This window comes from Aedes albopictus, chromosome 1 (genome assembly GCF_035046485.1).
Source record: "Aedes albopictus strain Foshan chromosome 1, AalbF5, whole genome shotgun sequence".
Lineage (NCBI taxonomy): Eukaryota > Metazoa > Arthropoda > Insecta > Diptera > Culicidae > Aedes > Aedes albopictus.
The window spans coordinates 15,272,405-15,291,846 of NC_085136.1; the positions used below are offsets into that span (position 1 = coordinate 15,272,405).

Below are 19,442 nucleotides of genomic sequence, written 5' to 3' on the forward strand. Positions count from 1 at the left end.
TAGTGCACCGTGTCTGTGAAGAATCTTTCTCTTAGAGCTTTTTGAGCGCTACCAGAAGGAGCATATATGTTACATATAGTTGTGTGGTTTTCAATTTTTAAGCTTATTATTCTGGAGTCGATACTTTTTTGTATATGTGATGTTTTGATATGAGATTTGACCAATATAGCTGTACCACGTTTGTTGAGATCAATGTTTGAAAAGGTATCGAAACCGCTAATGTTAATGTGCTCATGAACTTCCTGCAACATCAATACATCCAGATCCATCATATAGACGAACGATCTCAAAGCATTTAATTTGTTGTCATTTGCAATTCCATTGATATTAAGAGAGCCAATGTTGTACGAGAGCATATCCATTTCACGATTACTCTGAAGAATCTATCGACAGACTAAGCTTTTTTCGCGATGGAGACTTACACACATCTGTGTGTGTACCATCCATATCATCATCAGAAATATCGAGACCATCAAATGTGTTGGAAACTTCAATACCAGAGACGCTGTTGATCGCTACAAGTGGATCACGTGCTTCTTTTGAAATGTTCGTTTTGGCAGATGTGCTTTTCATGTTGTCGTTGGTGAGTTGATTTTTCGTTTTACTTGAGGTGTTAGTGTTAGTGTTAATGTTAGTAGTCTTAATCGCTTGTTTATCGTCTACGGTGTTAGTATTAGTAGCCTTTCTCGTTTGATGCGTAGTCTTGCTGAATAGTTGGGTTAGGTTGGTGTAGCTCGGGCCTGCCTCATCCCCTGTCTCCCCGCTTGCCACTTTTCGTGTTTCCTGACCTGACTGAGTTTTCAATGCCCCTGCATAATCAACTCCTGACGCTTTCAACCTATCACTGATGTTACCTCCATTGATCTGCATTTCCATGTATCCAGCTTCTATGCATTTCCGCCCCCAATGCACAGGTTTTCCGCAATGTCGACACGTTTGTTGTTGGTGTTTGTATGTAACCAATGTGACTTCCCCGTTGATGTTGATGTAAGATGGGATCGCTGTGTGTAATCGGATCCTGACTGACCTGACACCGTTCGAAATACCTTTCAGAACAGCTGGTTCCGTCCAAACTTCCTCCTTCAGCCAGACTACGTCACCGAATCTTTCCAATTCCTTTTCAATCGACGAGTTCTCCGTTTGCGGTGATATATCGTGTACACGAACCGTTGTTGCTCCATCTTCCATAAACACGTTGACCTTGTACTTTACGTTGTCCACGCTGATCTCGTAAATCCCATCGTTACGCTCTGTGATTGCTACGGCCTGTTCCTCCGTCTGACACTCGATGAACACCAAGGACTTCCCTGTGTTATGTTGCAACGACTGGATGCTCGAAAACTGTATTCTTAACTTGTCGTGTATGAACTTCGCGATCAACTCCATGTTAACTTTCCGGACCGGCAAATTTGCGAGATCGATGACCAACGTGTTAACACGTGGTCCGTTCGACGTTAGGTGATATGGCGATGAGGCCATTGTTTTGTGTTTGTTCTGCGATTTATTGTTTTATTGTTCTATTGAACCAGCCGAAACTGGAAAAACGAAATAGCGTATATAACACTCCGCGCGGTACAATAGCGTCTGCTCTGAACGAAAGCCAAAGAGTAACTGTTTTATGGTCTGAGAAAATTTTATGCTATTTATTCACCTTTACCTAATCACCGCGATTTGATATATCGCATGAATGGGTTTGCTTCACTTTTACTTCTAACCACTTTCGAAGCCACAGCTAAACCCGCAGCACTACCGGGAATCTAATGTGGTCTGACCCTATTTTTCCATCAGGTTGTCGATAAGTCGTGATCAGTCTTGTTAGAGATCACAGTCATTTTAACCTTTTCGTCGATATTCGGCCTTCTTTGTCTCCGACATCCGCAACACAAGCAATCAAACCACTGTTCGAAACAAAAATGTCAAACGAATGCACTTCACCACGATAGCAGCTTCGGGATACGGTTCGGCTTTTGTTATTCCTGTTTTCTTCCATAATAAGAGCTATGTTGCCCACCTGTGTGTCGTATTCAATGCAACATGCAATAATAAACTAATATTAACATTCATAATCGGAATTGGCTGAAAATCTTTGCATAAAGCTAGAATTAGACACATGTCATCGTGTCAGATGACATTGATTTGACCCTTTTTTATGTTTATTGATCTTCGTTCTACTGCTCGTGTTGTGTGTAGGTAAGAGGTAACGATAGCGCACGAATGTAACGAAGCCGACTGACACCCGACTGCGGCAACGAAATGAAGGTAGTAAAAAGTGTCGAATGTTTACATGACTGGTCGTGATTTGATGTACCGCATCCATGGGTTTGGTTAAATTTTACATTTTACTACCCGGATCTGATTCCGGGTAACTACCGGCTGAACCAAATATGGTCTTACATTATTGTCTTGTTAACTGGTCATCGGTTAACCAAAAACGCTGCAAATTGAAAGTGTCACATGCAGGGTTTGACAATTTCGACGGGACTCTCGGAACTAATTCCGGAACACTACCAGTTGTCTCTAGTGTGACGTAAGGCTATTTTCTAGCTAACTGTTCATCAGGTTATCGCAAAAGCCACGATTTGATGTGTCACATGTCTGGATTTGGTTTACTTTTACATTTGGCCTCTTCCGGCCACTCAAAACCGATTCCGAAACACTTACTGGACATTCTTTAGGTAATCTAAAAAGCCGCTATTTGATGTGACGCGTGTACAGGTTTGTTTCTCTTTCAGATTTAACCACTTCGGCGGGAGATGGTTTTCCTGCTCATTGTCCATCAGGTCATCGAAAATGCCGTGGTTTGATGTGTCGCATGTATGGGTTTGGTTCAATTGTATATTTGGCCACTTCCAGCGGGATGACTATACCCGGTTCCGGAACACTACCGGTTCAGATATGGTCTGAGATGATTTTCCTGCTCATTATCCATCAGGTCATCGAAAATGCCGTGGTTTGATGTGCCGCATGCATGGGTTTGGTTCAATTGTATATTTGACCACTTCCAGCGGGATGTCTAGAACCGGTTCCGGAACACTACCGGTTCAGATATGGTCTGAGATGATTTTCCTGCTCAATATCCATCAGGTCATCGAAAATGCCGTGGTTTGATGTGCCGCATGCATGGGTTTGATTCAATTGTATATTTGACCACTTCCAGCGGGATGACTAGAACCGGTTCCGGAACACTACCGGTTCAGATATGGTCTGAGATGATTTTCCTGCTCAATATCCATCAGGTCATCGAAAATGCCGTGGTTTGATGTGCCGCATGCATGGGTTTGATTCAATTGTATATTTGACCACTTCCAGCGGGATGACTAGAACCGGTTCCGGAACACTACCGGTTCAGATATCGTCTGAGATGGTTTTCCTGCTCATTGTCCATCAGGTCATCGAAAATGCCCTGGTTTGATGTGTCGCATGCATGGGTTTAGTTCACTTTGATATTTGCCACTTCCGGCGGGACACCCGGAACCGGTTCCGGAACACTACCGGTTCAGATATGGTCTTAGACTATTTTTCTGCTTACCGCTCATCAGGTTATCGAAAATGCCGTGGTTTGATGTGTCGCATGCATAGGTTTGATGCATTTTCATATCTGGTCCCTTCCTGGGGTACCGTTCCGGAACACCTAAATCGCCATATCTCCGGAACGGCTGAACCGATCTGAACCATTTTCAATAGGAACCAATGGGACCAGATTCCGCGTCGAATGAACCGTCGGTCATTGAAATCGGATAAGGTTTACTGCCAAAAAGTGATGTGAGTTTTTTGTACACACACATACAGACACACACACACGCACACACATACACACACACATACACACACACAGACATCACCTCAATTCGTCGGCCTGAGTCGATTGGTATATGTGATTTGACCCTCCGGGCCTTCTATCAAAAAGTCCTTTTTGAGTGAACATATAGCCTTTCCAGTACACTTAGTGTACGAGAAAGGCAAAAAATAACTCGTGGAGAAATTTCTTGGAGAACTGCACTATTTCATTCAATTCAATTGCTCCACTGCAGGATGATGTTTTAGCGGGAAACTTCTAGTCGAATTTGTGCAGAATATCCCGAAGGAATTGTTGAAAGAACTGCTGAAAGAATACCTGGAGTAACTCATGCAAGAGAATGAATTCCCGGCGGAACGCCTGGAGAATTTCCGGAAGAACTCTGAAAGAAGTTCCCGAAGACAAACTCTGAGAGGAATTCTTAACAGAACTCTTGAATAAATTCATGACAACTCAGGAAAAAATATCCAGTAAGGACGGCTGGAAGTATTCTTGAAGAAGGAATCCCTGAAGTACTCCTGAAGGAATTCGTAGAAGATTTCATGACGGAATTTTTCAACATTTTTTTTTTTGGAAGAGGTTGAGGTAATTTCTGAAGGAAATTGGGAAAAATTCTTGATGCTACTTTTCTGCAATTTTTGCAAATATCCCAAGATCACCCCCACCCTCCACGGGTATCACGTGGCTTCAGGGAGACTACAGAAGAGTTCAGGGTAGTTTCAAAGGTGTTTTATAGCATACCAAGGTGCCATGAGAGTTTTAAGCGGAGTTTCAGGTAACTTCAATTAAGTAAGTTACAGTATTTTTAATCCTAGTAGCACATATGTTCTAGTAAAGTGTATACATCTCTAATATGACCAAATTCAGTCATACATGCGATGTATGTACTTTTGTAAAACATGTGTGATACTCGTGAAGTTTTTTTTTAATTACTCTGTGAGTACACTCGCTCTCCTACAGTTACCACCCCCCCCCCCCTTGGAAAACAGGAAAACCCCGGTGAACCTCCCTTTGAACCCTCTCCTTGACCACTCTGGATTACCCTAACCCCTTAGAAATTAAAGGAAGGTGAGTGGGCAGACAGATTTAAGGTAAAACCTAGCGGGGTTTCTGAACTGTTGAAGAAGGCTTCTGAGGGCTTTCGAAGAAGTTTCAGGGGGATTCCAAAGGCATTTCAAGGGGCCCTTCAAAGGGTTTCAGAAAGGTTCCTAGGGGCTTTCAGGAGCGTTTCACAGGGTTTCAAAGGGTTTCAAAGCGTTTCAGTAAAGGTCCCAGGGGGATTTCCGGGAGCTTTAAAAGAATTCAAATGCTTTCAGATGATCCAGGAGTGATCGTTTTATGGCGGTCTCAAAGTTTTCAAAGGCGTTTAAGGCGTTAAGGTTTTTGGGAAGGTTCACGGAATTTTGGAGGCTTCACGGTCTGTTGGATGTGCTCCATGTGGCTTCAAGAAGTTTCGGAGGAATTCCCAGGATCGGATGTAGGGAGGGCCTGGAGTGAGGAGTTTTAGAAGTTCCAGGAGAGCTTCAAGGCGGTCCAAGACGTTTAACCCTCTAATACTCAATCCCGCCTTTAGACGGGGTATAATTTGAGCATTTTTGTAATTTTTGTTTCGTGGAAAATCCATTTTTTTTATATTTTTGGCTGATATTTAGGACTGTTCTGTATATCTTTAAATGGTTTTTGGTGTATTTTAAACCGTATTTACATTTTAAAAAAATCACTGAAAAATTGATGTTTTAGTCACCTTATGGAAGTCATTGTTTATTTTGTATTGAATCGCTACAATTAACATATTTTTAATTTTTCCCAAATCATTCTATCCTTGTTCAATAGTTTAAGGGAATCGAATACACTCTAAAATTATTTTCCTTGATATTACACGGAAAATAAAATTATCTGTGAAAAAAATTTAAAATAATAATATTTCAGCAATAATCATAAAATCTCAAAATGTTTTCATCTCAAAAAAATCTGTTCTCCAAATTGGCTTCCAGGAAAAATATAAAAGTGTGGGGATGTTCAAAAATAAAAATTAGAAAAATCAAAAACTGAAATTCGTGAAATCGAGAATTAAAAAGAATCATCTTCCAAAACATGTTTAAATCTATTTTAGATGACGAAAAATGGTATTTAGATCAAAATCAAAAATTTGGGTATTAGAGGGTTAAGGACGTTTCAACGGCTCTTTTAGAGAGGTTCTGGCGGTTTGTGAAAGTTTTTAAGGCTTCCATGCGTTTCAGAGGAGATCTGATTTTTTGGGCTTTACAGGCTTTCGGTGAACCTGGGGTTTTAGAGGCATGTCAATGCGTTTCAGAGGGGTTCTGGGTTTTTTGAGGCTCCAAAGGATTTAGGAGTGTTTCAGGATGGTTTGCATCTGTCGAAACGTTTCAAAGAGTTTAGAGCTACTCGAAGGATTTACAGGTGGAATTCATGGCAATTACATAGGATTTAGAAGGCGTTTCAAGGCGGTTACGAGCATTTCAGATCCTGTTGGTTTCCGGGGACTTCACTAGTGATGTGCTTCAGGGCGTTCCACGGGGGTTTCGGAGACGTTTCAAGGCATTTCAGCGGATTTAAATTGATTACAGATGGGGTCCCGGGGCTTTTTCAGGGCATCACAGCCTTTTAGGTCAGCTTTAGGGGGATATCAGAGATACTTTAAGGAGCTTCTGTGCATTTCAGAGCGTTTCAGAAGTAGCCGAAGATTTTAAGGAGCTTTCAGGTGAGTTTCCGAGGAATTTCAGGGAAGTTCAACGGGTTTTAGAGGAGTTTTTGTTTTTTGTCATCACAGACTTTTAGGAGGTCTTCAGGGAGTGTTCCAAAACATTTTAGGATATTTTAAGGTGTGTCATGGAGCTTCAGAGGGTTTTTTTGTAGGGTTTATTTTAACTTACTAACTAATTCTACACTTTTTTCAGAGGCGTTTAAGGGAGCCTCAGGGAGCTTCACAGGATTTCAGGGGGATTTCAGGGTGTTTCAGTGGGGTTTTGGCTTTCAGGTGTATCAGTAGGTCGGCTCCACCCGAGCAGGAGAAAATAGCTGAAGAATACCAAACTCAGGTATGGAAAATCGAATACTTACAACCTGAATGAGGTATAAAGAAGCCCTGCATAAGAGGTAAAATACCTTAAATAATAACTGGTGTGTATTCTGTGCATAACACGTGAATAATGACATCAGGTATGGCAATACCTAAATAATAATAGGCGATTTTTCCATAGAAATAGTGATTTTTCCATAATTAAATAATACCTCAAGCAGTCCTCAACACCAAACCAATAAGTCGTCGAAGTATTTTATAAATACCTAGAAAATACCAAAATAAGTTATTTTCAATACCTGGGTATCCGACCAATACCTCGTCTTGGTATGATACCAGATGTTGGTATGCTGCAGTTATGTGTTAGTTATTTGTTCCTGCTCGGGCAGAGGCACGTTCTCCTCCATTTGGGAAATTTTTGCTTTTAGATACGATGACCTTCACACAGAAGAGTTCTTGGAGACCTTTATAATCATTGAAATCGCCACTTGTAGCTACCTGAGGCTGTGTGAGTAAGAAGCTTACTCGTATAGTTCTTATTAGATACAACTGGTTACGTTTGTGTGGAGCGGACCTGATGTGATCACGCCTAGGACCTGGGATTGAATCCCGCTCACAAAAGTGAGAGTTCTTCCTTCAGAAGGGAAGTAAAGCGTGGGTCCCGAGATGAAATAGCCCCGGATAAAAAAAAGTATTTCTAGAGAAACTGTGGAGAACTCAGAACCTCTAAAGGATCTCCATAATGTATATTAGAGGAGTTCCTGGGAGAACTCATGAACCTCAAAAAACTTCTTGCGGAACTGCTGACTGAACTCCTGACAGAGCTTTTGGAGGAGTTGCAAAAGCAGAAAACTTTCAAAAGAACTGCTAATGAATCACTTGTATTATTTCTTGAAAAAAGTCCGGGGGCCTTGAACAAACTCTTCGCCCAAGCGACATGTTTTAGTCAAATAGACTAGAATATTCTCTATCATAAAACCAAAAAAGTTGTTCGGTTTTAAGATGGTTATCAAAACCTCTACAAGACTATTTGGTAATCGAAATGTTACTTTGGTGAATAAATCCTGGGAATTTCTAACAAGGCTTTCCATATACGCTCCAGAAAAAAATCTGAAGAATTGTCTTGATAAACTTCTGGAATAACTCCAAGAAAAACTCTTCCAAGATATTCTGGAAGATCATCTAAGGCAATTCCTGCAGAAACTTCCACCCAGCAAGACATTTTCGAAAAAAAAAACAGCTGGAAGAATACTTTGAAGAACTCCAGAATGAATTCCTGCAGAAGTTCCTAGAAGAGCTATCGGAGGAATTCCTAGAAGAATTCTGGGAGAAATTTCTTGGAGAATTCCTGGCTAAATTTCCGAAAAAAAAACTTCTAGAAGCCTTTCCGGAGGAACCCAAAGTAGCTCTGTCTATACTATTACGCTTCCTTTAAGAAGAAAATTGATAGTTTCAACGGGCAACACTTTTCTAAATTTTCACAAGCCAAACAATTTTAGATTTTCTACTGCAACCTACCGGTGAATGGTTCGGCCTGCCTCACCTACATAACCTGCACCTGCAGCCAGTGCTAGTGCCGTAATCGCATCCGCATACTGACCGACACCCGGACCAATTTGGCCAGCAATGTGCGCAGCAGGTCTTCATCGCGTGAGTCCATCTACGCATGGCCACACGGACCTACCCCGGTAGTCATACCATATACCTTGATGATGGTCACTATCACGGGCATTGAGCTGGTAGTTCCCATAAACGGTCGCGCAAGTGACGCGACAACGTGGTCTTTCTAATCGTTTCAAACCTTATCTACACCTGAAACATCTACACCATCGTCGTCGTACCTACATACATAGTATGTAGTAGGCTATGCCGGAGGTCTGGGCCGCCACGGGGAGTTTCCACTCTTTGTTGGCTGGATGGAAGTCGTTCGTATCGTATCAATTTTCCACTGCCTACTTCGATGCAACCGGTGGCGGTGTCAAGTGGCGGTTTTGGACAAATCAAGAAACGGATTGCCATCCATCACCAGACCAGACGGACAAGCCTACATTTGAATGGAGTTTTGGCCTAGTGCTCCGGACGGATTCTTCCGGAGCAGGCCGCCGCCGGGCCGAAGAAACGCCACGCCAGACGGAGTAAACAACTTTAGTTGGTCGGGCTCCAGTTACCTAATCGCCCGGGTATGACGGGCTGGCTGGAGTGGTCGTGTGGAGTTGTTTTGTTTACCCCGTAGCCTACTATGAAAGCTCGTGTAAGACGATGCGCAAAATCAAAAGTCATCTCTTATGCGGATATGTTTTCCTACATCTCATGAGAGACGATTACACTTAGGGGGACGGGTACTGGCGCAGACGGGTTTATTGTGGACCGGCTTCGGGGGCCTTCACTTTCGATTGAATTGGAGGACGGAAGGAGATGGGAGTCAGTGTGGTGGAGGCCACGGATCGGATGATGGTACCTACCTATATGGTACGGATTGAATAAACGAACAAACAAAAATCCGATGGAAGGTAAGCAAGCCATGAATGTGAATCTTTTTCGGTGGGCTTGTACCACGTACATTTTCCTTTCATCTTTTTTGTTCGCGCAAAAGCGCCTAAGGTATGATTAGGAATGATTTGAACATGATTAGCCGGGTATTGGAATGGGTAAGTGGATTGTAAGTAGGTATGTTTGCGTTTGTCGGATGGGCGGTATTTGAGTAATGAGCTAGTTTTTTTTTCTTGATTGGACTTTAAAATGTTTGGATAATTGTGCTTTTGTAGTCGGCTGAATCAACAACAAAGTAATGACTTCTGAGAACCCTGAATTAATAATTTTGGACATGTGCATCATAGAAGGCCATGGTGGGTATTGTTACACGCGACACTTTGAATGTTCCTTGAAATGGTTAACTAGCATTCTCATCATCGCTCAATTGGTCACAATGAGTAGAATAAATTGCGTCATTGTCGCCATGTTCTTTGCGACAGAGCTGCAGCGTTGTCACAATGTCAAATGCCAGGCACGGTGGCGTCTTTATTTTGATGTGTAGAATACGTGAAATAATTCCCATCATAGAGTCATTCATTCGTGTTCGCTTTGAATGCCAAATTTAACTCAAATCACGAAAAATGCCTCGGTGCGTCAGTATGGAATGAACAGATTGCGCCACTGTAGTGTTGAGTATTTGACATAAAGTCACTGCTGCTGCAATGCTATAGTCGATGAAAGGGAAGTGCCTTTATTAGGGTTAAAGTAAAGTATATGCACAAGTAATCCATTGTATTACGATAAAGTCGTGGCAGAATTTCTCGAAAAGCGTTTTTAGAAAACTGCTGTTTGTGAAACAAATGGACTTATCCACCGATGAACCAAATTCATCGCGGTCCGGGAATTTTGATACTAGAGCGGGGCCATTCCCAATCAGAATCGTTCAATTCTGATTGGAAACGGCCCCACTCTAGTGTCCGCGATAGACGAGTGCACCGATGAACTGAATTCATCACGGTCCGAAAATTTTGACACTAGAGCAGGGCCGCTTCCAATCAGAACTGCATGATTTCCAATTAGAATTGAATAATTCTGACTGGAAGCTACCTCGCTCTAGTGTCACAATTCTCGGACCGCGATGAATTCAGTTCATCGGTGCACTCGTCTATGAATTCGGTTCATCGGTGGATAAGTCCATTATGAATGAATTGTCGAATGTTCATCACAAACAAAACCCGAAACCCGGGTTCACTGGCGTCCCGACGACCAAAAACCAGTAGTTCGTCACCATCTACTCGGTCTCGTTCTCGACGGTGGATAACGCCTACTACGGTCGCGGTTCAACGTCCTCTGGCCTTCACGCCAGTTCCTATGCAACTCAGACAGTATTCGCGTTACTACCCGGTCGACATTGTTCCACTTCTCTTCTTCGCGGCACATTTCGCGTACGACAATGTTGGCAGTCATGCCCCGCATATTCCTGCGCGCTTCTTTGAATCTAGGCTGTTCGAAGACGTCGTGTTTTGGTGTCTTTTCTACGTTTCCGCACTCAGGCCCGGACAGGAACTGGAAATTCAAATTAACTTCACCATGATCCCTGTTCAGTTCACCGACGCAGATACCTTCGGGGTGAGCTGGATGGATCCACCTTCCATTTTCCACCTTGTCCCACTATTGCAGCCACTTAGGCAACGAGTCCGTTCCGACGATGCTCCTCACGTTCCTTGTATTCCTCCGCTGATAGCATTCTAAGTCCTCGGTCAGGGTGATGCAACTGGGCATCATTCTCACGATAACGCATACTGCTTCCGATGAAATTGTCCTTGTCCTTTGATTTCATTGCTGCGGCCCAGGCCGGAACTCCGTATCTCAGGGTTGAGGTTGTAACGCTTGCTAGAAGGCGTCTCTTGCTGCTTCTCAGTCCGCTATGTTTGACATGATCCAGTGTTCTCCGACGTAGATGTTTACCAGTTGAACAGCTTTTCGGATGCTCACCAGTACTACCTCCGTCTTGTGATGCTGTTAGCTGTAGTTAAGCTCCAGTTGGATGACCATCTCACCGTCCGCATCTTGAGCGTCTCGCTAGTTACCGTTAGAACGAAATCGTCAACGAATGCAACGATCTCAACTCCATTGGGCAGCTTCAGCGTTACGATTCCATCGTACATTCTTCTCTCTCGTCATCAATTATTTCCCTCTGGACACTTCGGCTCCGCAATAATCACAACATCACACTTTGACTCTGACGTCGTCTTGTACAATAGTTGCTGTGCGGTGTCGCAATGACTCATATTTATTTGAGTTATCTACATCATTGTTGATCTGTCTTCGCCTGTTTGTAGGCCGGGCATCGTATGACCATTGATATCAATGATTGCCGTCGTCCGTAATGCGCCTGAGTTGCTTCGAGAAGTTCTGAGCAACGTACTCGTTTCCACCGCATTTATAGCACCATTCAGACCACCATTACAGTTCTTCAACTGGTAACCAAACTCCACGTACCTGAAACACCTCTCCATTTACTTGGTGACACGGGGAGCTATTCGAATCGAGCACATCGACCATCCGACTTTGACCTTGCCTGTTGCCACCAGTGGCAGCATCGATCGGTGGATGAATCGCCGCCGTCTGGGTATCCCCCAAACGCCTTCCTTATCTTGACTGTCGTCGGAACTTCTAGGTTGCACTGCGCGATCAATGCATCCCTTAGTTCTCTTCTTAATCGTAATGTGAGCATTCGTTCACTTCATGAATAGGGAATTTATGCATGACTCGTATTACAACTTGTTGACCTGTCTTTACCTTTTTGTAGGCCGGACAGTTAAAGCTCCCTGTCGAATGATCATTGATCATAGCCGACCTTAACAGTTCCTCGACTGGTGACCAAACTCCACGCACCTGAAACACTTTTTCATTTGCTTGGTGACACGGGGAGCTGAGCTAGTCTTGTCGAGCACACTGACCATCCGACTTTGACCTCGCCCGTTGCCACAGGTTTATTGGCAGGATCGATCGGTAGACGAATCCTCGTCATCAATCCTCCCTATATGCCGAGATCTTATCCAAATAATCCTTTTTTTTCAGCTTGAACAGCATCTCTCCTTTCCGTGTGCGCCTAGTCACACCGTTCTGGTCCAACTTCTTTAACACAGGGACGCCTCGACGATCAATGCATTTTCTTTCTTCTTCTGTTCCTTCTTTTTTTTCTCCCGTCTCTTTTCACTACTTCTTCTTCTTCACCTGTTGGCTCTCCACAGTGCGCCATCCGTCATCTCTTCGATTGCTAGCGCGCTTCTGTTCGTTCTTGTTTCTCCTCTTCACCGGGCGTGTCCCTGCCTCTTATCTCTGTACGAATCGAACATTTCGGTGGCTCTCCAGTGACTCCAGTGGACGCCAAAGATTTTTCGGCTGTTTTTCCGCTCCTTTTGAGCGCCTTTTGATCGCGTTCTGCAACTGAAACAGCAGACAAGTCGCTCGTCACCAGTTCCTTGATCTTCACAGGTGAACGTTTTTATTGTATTTGACAAATTCGTAGAGCTAGTTCACCGCGGTACCTGGACCTTCTGTCCGGGTGCGAGCACTCGCTGATTCAGGAACGCTAGTTCACGCTGGTTTCCTTGGGGCTCGCTCCGTATCACGCTACCACTCGCTCTCGCAGTGGTTTCCAGCAGTGTCGCTGGTGATCGCTGCATCGTTTCACTTCTTCGGAACGCGTACGTGTTCTCTCCAATTACATTGATTGGAGTCTTCAGTCTCTTGTTGTCGCGTTCGTGATCTCCTGGTTATCTATGAAAGTCCATGAAACAAAAAGGGCAAGCCAGTGTCGAACACGTTCCTTCATGAGGTTCGTGTCCATAGCCAGATCAGCTTGAGTTGGAAATGTTACATCCGAGCCTAGTACCCATCAACTTGATGAACGTATCCGGATGTCCGCCAAGCGTACCACAAAGCCCTCTCGCCGCTTCAAGTTGGTATAACCCTTCTGTACTCAGAAAGAAGAATAGTACGAATGTCAGTCCATCGTCGCCATCCGATTCGCATACGGTAGTCCGTTGTCGTTTGCGTTGACCAGTATGCCATAATCAGGTTGTTACTGGCATAGATCCTGATGTACCAGATGGCACTTCGGGTGCATGAGCTGAGGCACTTTGGAAGCGGTACCAGAGGTCACTTGTACGGAGTTGCTTGCAGATAATGTGGCATTTTATGGATATCCAACAGAACTCACTGTTGAATCCCAACCACTTCCTAAGCATCCTCTGCTGATGGAGCACTCTGTTCAGGGGTTCAACAAGCCCCAGGACTCCTATCCCTGCTGCCTGTATGTATGTGTGTATGTATGTCTGTGCACAAAAGAAAGGTCACTTACTTTTAAGTCACTTTCCATTGGCCGATACCAACAATTTTGGCACGAGTCGAACAGGAAATTAAGCGCATTGTTTGCTGTTGAAAATGTTCCGGACCGATCGAGGCGTTCCGGAGTTATGGCCATTTTAGTGATGCAAACTCGATCGTTGCAATGCTTTTTAGTTGCAAATGTTGACCAAATTTGGCAATTGGTGGCAGATGATGGCTTCGTCGTCGTGCGGCTAGTCTCGTAGGTCTCGCATCGTGCTGAGGAGCGCGGGTTCGATTCCCGCCGCAGCTGTCAGGAAAAGTTTTCGGCTGTGCCACTGGGCCTTGCATGCTAGTCCGTTGTCTAGTGTCGCGCTTCCTTCAAAGAGCAAATAGCTCACTGGAAGCATTGAACGTGTCCGTGTCCTTAAGAAAAAAAGCAATCATTTGTCATATTTGTTCTGTCAGTGCATTTCGAAGCAATTTAGTGTCAAAGTGTCGTTACAATTAGCGAATGGCATTCACTGTACCCATGTTTGAGAATTGAGAGAAATATGTTAACTGACCTTAGCGTGAATGCTACAGTAAAACTTGATTACAACTTATAGTCAAGTTTCGTGTTCGAAAGAAATCACTCAAGAAACTTCTTGATTCCTGGCAGAAACTTTCTACGGTGACTGCCATTTGAACTATCATTTCTTCGAAACAACGTACTGTGATCGAAGAAAAGACGGTTTCTTGAGCAATTCAAGCAAGGAATTTCCCACTCATCAAGATAGGCTGAGAAATTCCTTCTGAACTGCAAACAGCCCTTATAACATGGCGACCGTAACTGAACTTGAACCTGGTATGTCCAAAGACGAAATTCGGCATGCAAAACTAAAGGTAGATCTGTAAAATCAATGTATACGTATCAGAACGTTTCGCAATTTCCCTCTCAGTTGATCATTCCGTACTATTTGAGCATTTACCCGGTGTAACAAACCGCGAAGAATTTCCTCATCTCGCAAATGCGCGTTGTCGAAAATCGTGAGCTCTCGAGCAGGCACTGCACGCACCTCGATCCATCAACATAAAGTCAGTTCGAAGCTGTTTGAGCTTGATGCGATTATGTTAAGCAAAGGTAGATACGCGAGAAGGAAAAATCGCAACTCACGCAACAAAACAACAACAACGTGATCATCGAGCAAGATGCCTTTTATTGGGCTTGCAATTGCGAAAGAAAAACAACCATCACTCATATCATCCGCGGCGAGGGAGCCTGCGTCGATCTGCCAGTCGCTATTGAAGAGAGTTACTCAATAAATTCCGATCGCGCAATACACATCTTTCTTCTCCCCCGCTGGCTGGTCCAGGCTGTGGGATAGGTGACCGCGTGCACACTGCTCCCGAAACCTAACCTCCGCATACCGCATGTCTAACGAACGGTCGACCGGGTCTTCCATTGAGAAGAGAAGAGTTTGCGCGCGATTGCGCGCAGTTGTTTATGTTGTTTCGGAAAACATTGCAATAATCCAAGTGGGCACAGCCAGGCAGACGAAAGCGAAAGTCCGTTGCGGCGAGACGGACCGCGCGCCGTACGCACATCATGCATGGCCTGCTGCTATGTTGCATCGGGGACTTCCCTCGCCTCATGTAGAGTTACGTGTCTCTTTGGGGTCTACGCCGGGTTCACTTCCCGCTTGGACTTGGACCCACAGCACGGGGATTGGAATGATGCCACCGCCGGATTGTAGCGGTATTGCAGGCGAGATTCGCAATGCGTGCGTCGCGTCGGTGACCGGCGCGCGTCGCCGGGAAGGTGGAAAGCTGTCACGCCGGTTGAAAAAGTTGTCTAACGGGGGCCCGGGAGCAGCTCAATCGCATCTCGCGTGCATAACTCAAACGGCGCGGCGTTGTCGCCGCCATCAGCGACGCCCGATGGGGCGGCAAACGGTTACCACGGCGACGACGATGACCGCAGGAGATGGTTATGTGCTGTGAAACGACTAGAAAAAAAGTAAAAGTCTGTTAAATGTCATCTCCTTCCGCGAGTTTCGTAATGATGGTTGAATGTTCTGCTTTAACGATGTCGATTTTCCAACTGGAAGTATGAATGACCAGGTTATTGCTCATAGCAACGGTTGCCAACCACGCAAGCAAGCACGTGTTGGCAACGCATACTTTGTACGATTAGAACCCTTTGATGGCGCAGGACGACAGACAAGCCTACTCCGGTCGAACGCAAGACATTCGTTTCGTTCTCGGGTGAGTCAGTGCGCATGCTATGATTGCTCAAAGCAATCAGTGGAGATTGAAAAGAATTTCTGCAGTAACAAGCGAGCATTGCATTGGGACCAGCGTTTCTTGCTATGCTGGAATGGAACATGAACGACATGATTTATGACACATTACAACACTCACGTATGTGTCTTGCTACAGATGCATAGATTACTGTTCTGCAGCGAACGGATCGGAGGTGAATGTCGTCGTCTCAGATGCTTTTTTCGCTTCTTGGAAGTTCAACCCGCAGAAGGACCTCTACAATGTCAGTTTGAGGGCACCATTGAGTAAGCGAAGTCGTTCTTGGCCTACCGCAACTAAAGCCATCGTTCAAGTACATAATAGACGTGCTTCGTCATCATCTGCCGTCAAATCGCAGTAAACGACGAACGACGACCGCTTGATCACCGAGTCAAACCATCCAAGCAGTCTGTGGCGAATGTTATTACGGCTAATTTGCGCCAAGATTTACGCAAACCAAGCATCCGACCGTTGCTAACCTTCCTAATGAAGAATTACTGCACCACGCTCTCAGCTCCCCGTCGCGTCTAGGTCACAAACTTTTTCAACGAGGCTCGTTGGCTGTGCAGCAGCACTCTTATTAACGTCAATTCTTCTTCTCCTTTACGCCTCCGCAGGTTAACAGCACTAATATCCACGTTGGTCGTGGTCCATTCACAATTTCTGGCCTTCGAGCAACATGGACAGGAGTGCGCTCTCTACGTCAGTGGGCCCGGCAAATCATCTGCCTTCGATTACAATCTGAATCTGTTCCGAGGAACGCCGTAAGTACCCGGATGGCAGTGTTGCCAGTTTCATTGGTCGTTCTAATGATCGACATGTTGTTTTTGCAGATCACCAATTCACGCTGAACCGACGTCGTGCATCACGTACGATGCCATCAACCAGGCCTACTTGGATGCCCGGAAGCGCATCCGCGTTTCCCAACCCAAGGGAGACTGGAAAACCGAGGATATTGCCACCGTCGGTGAACTGCTGCTGGACGTCTCCATCCAGCTCGCCAGAACGTCAGTTTACTCAGCTATTCTTTCCATAAATTACTAAAATCCCACTTTCTTTTTTAGGTACGGCCTCTCCTACGAAGAGATTGAAAAGGGTCTCCCCTCGATCGACACCTCCAAGACGTTGATCCGTGAAGTCTGCCCGGCTTTCTTGGCCGGCGTGGAGTGCCGTCCAGGCAAGTACCGTCGCGTCGATGGTCTGTGTAATAACCTGAAGCACCCCACGTGGGGAGCTGCCATGACTCCGTTCCAACGTCTGATCGGTCCGCTGTACGCTGACGGAATCAACGCTCCCAGGATCTCCGTTACTGGACACGACCTGCCGCTATCCCGTGTCGTATCGCGCACCATTCACCCCGATGAGGGTTACCACGATCATGCCGGAACCGTGTTCGTCATCGCATGGGGACAGTTCATGGATCACGATTTCACCCTGACCGGAACCCCGCTGGACCCGATCAACCGTAATGATCCAGAGGAGTGCTGCAAGCGCCCACCTCATCTCAAGCATCCGTATTGTAACGAAATCCGCATCCCAGATGATGACTACTTCTACCGCCTGTTCAACGTCAAGTGTATAGACTTCGTCCGAGGCTTCCCGTCTCCTCGCGCTGGATGCCGCTTGGGATCGCGTCAACAGTTCAACACCCTCACCTCAGTTATCGACGGCAACACCATCTACGGAGTCAACGAGAAGTTCACCCGCAAGCTGCGTACCGGCTACAACGGTCTGCTTCGCATGAACCCCGTCTTCGCCGAATACGGCCTCAAGGATCTCCTGCCGCTGAAGTTGGACATCCCAGATGAAGGATGCACCCGTCCCAACAAGAGCATGTTCTGCTTCGAAGCCGGTGAAATCCGTGTCAACGAACAGCTGGTCCTGACCTGCATGCACACTCTGCTGGCTCGTGAACACAACCGTATCGCTACCGAGCTCGGCCGCATCAACCCGCACTGGGACGACGAAACTCTCTTCCAGGAATCTCGCCGCATCAACATCGGTATCATCCAGCACATCACCTACAACGAATTCTTGCCAATTCTGCTCGGCAAGGAAGTCATGGAGAAGTTCGGTCTGCTCCCACTGAAGGAAGGATACTGGGACGGATACGACGAGAACATCAACCCGGCCATCATCGATGCCTTCTCCGCCGCCGCCTTCCGCTTTGGCCACTCGCTGCTGCCGACGGCCATCGAACGTTGGTCCAAGGCTCACAAGTTCATCGCCTCCAAGCGCTTGTCGGACCTGATCCGTCGTCCGTACGATCTATACCGCGCCGGAGTGTACGACGAATACCTGATGGGTCTGATGAACCAGGTCGCCCAGGCTATGGACGACTCGATCACCCAGGAAGTCACCAATCATCTCTTCAAGAAAGAGGGCGCCCGTTTCGGTATGGACCTGGTGTCGTTCAACATGCAGCGAGGCCGCGAGTTCGGCGTCCCCGGATACATGGAGTTCAGAAAGTTCTGCGGACTGCCGACAGCCGATACCTTCCAGGAACTGTTCGGATCGATGCCAAATGAGACCGTCCGACGATACGAGAGCATCTTCGAGTGAGTCGTACCCTCAGTAGATCAAGTAAACCTTATTCTAACCTCAATTTCCCTCCTTCCAGACACCCATCGGACGTGGATCTGTGGTCGGGCGGTGTGTCCGAACGCTCGCTGCCGGGATCGATGCTGGGACCCACCTTCGCCTGTATCATTGCCACCCAGTTCAGCTACGTCCGCCGCGGCGATCGGTTCTGGTACGAACTGCCGAACCAGCCGTCGTCCTTCACGCCCGAACAGCTGCAGGAGATCCGCAAGGCCAAACTGGCGCGGCTCATCTGCGACAACACCGATCTGATCGATACGGTGCAAATCTACCCGATGGTGTTGCCCGATCATGAAATGTAAGTCGGGCGTTGACTCTCCTTTCATTGTTGACAGTTACTAACCGCCTTTTTCTTTCACAGTAATCCAAGAGTGCCATGCAAGAGTGGAATCCTTCCATCGATCGACTTGACCAAGTGGGCTGACTACGGTCACGAATCTCACTCACCTCATCAATATGTATAATCAACTTTTCTCGATATATTTTCTCGCCTAAACTCAACGCTTCTTCCTATTTTCAGCAATTCCTAAACGAATTACCTGAGAACGTTGGCTTCAAGAAATAAACCGCTCATCACGCCCAGAATATCCCAATGTTTTCAGACAGACAACTTCTGCGCGAGTGATGAGAGCGTACATAAAGCCATGCGAGAGAAACATAAGAGTGAGCACGTGAGCCAACAAACAACTCCTCAGAGAGACAGAGCAAGAGAGCGAGATAGAACGAAAGAAACGAGGACAACAAACGGGATAAAACCATTTCAGAGATTATAAGTTAGATAATTCATATTATTTTTATGTTTCGTTCTAGTAAGCCAATCTTCGTCTACTCACTGCTGTACCTTTAGGAAGTCTTTCTCACTACCTTTCTTTTCCCGGAGACTCTCTCTCAAAAAATCCATCATCTTTTGTTGAT

The 19,442-nt window shown here is 45.7% G+C and overlaps 1 protein-coding gene across 1 annotated transcript; it reads left to right on the plus strand.

Moving 5' to 3' along the window:
- Window positions 1–17,019: 17,019 nt before the first annotated feature.
- LOC109431146 (chorion peroxidase) lies at window positions 17,020–19,408 on the plus strand (the record flags this gene model as incomplete). The annotated part of the gene is given in 4 exon segments (XM_062843838.1): window positions 17,020–18,484; window positions 18,547–18,825; window positions 18,889–18,985; window positions 19,048–19,408. Coding segments are annotated over 4 exon segments (1,740 nt in total). The 5' UTR covers window positions 17,020–17,165.
- Between the last annotated feature and the right edge of the window lie 34 nt (window positions 19,409–19,442).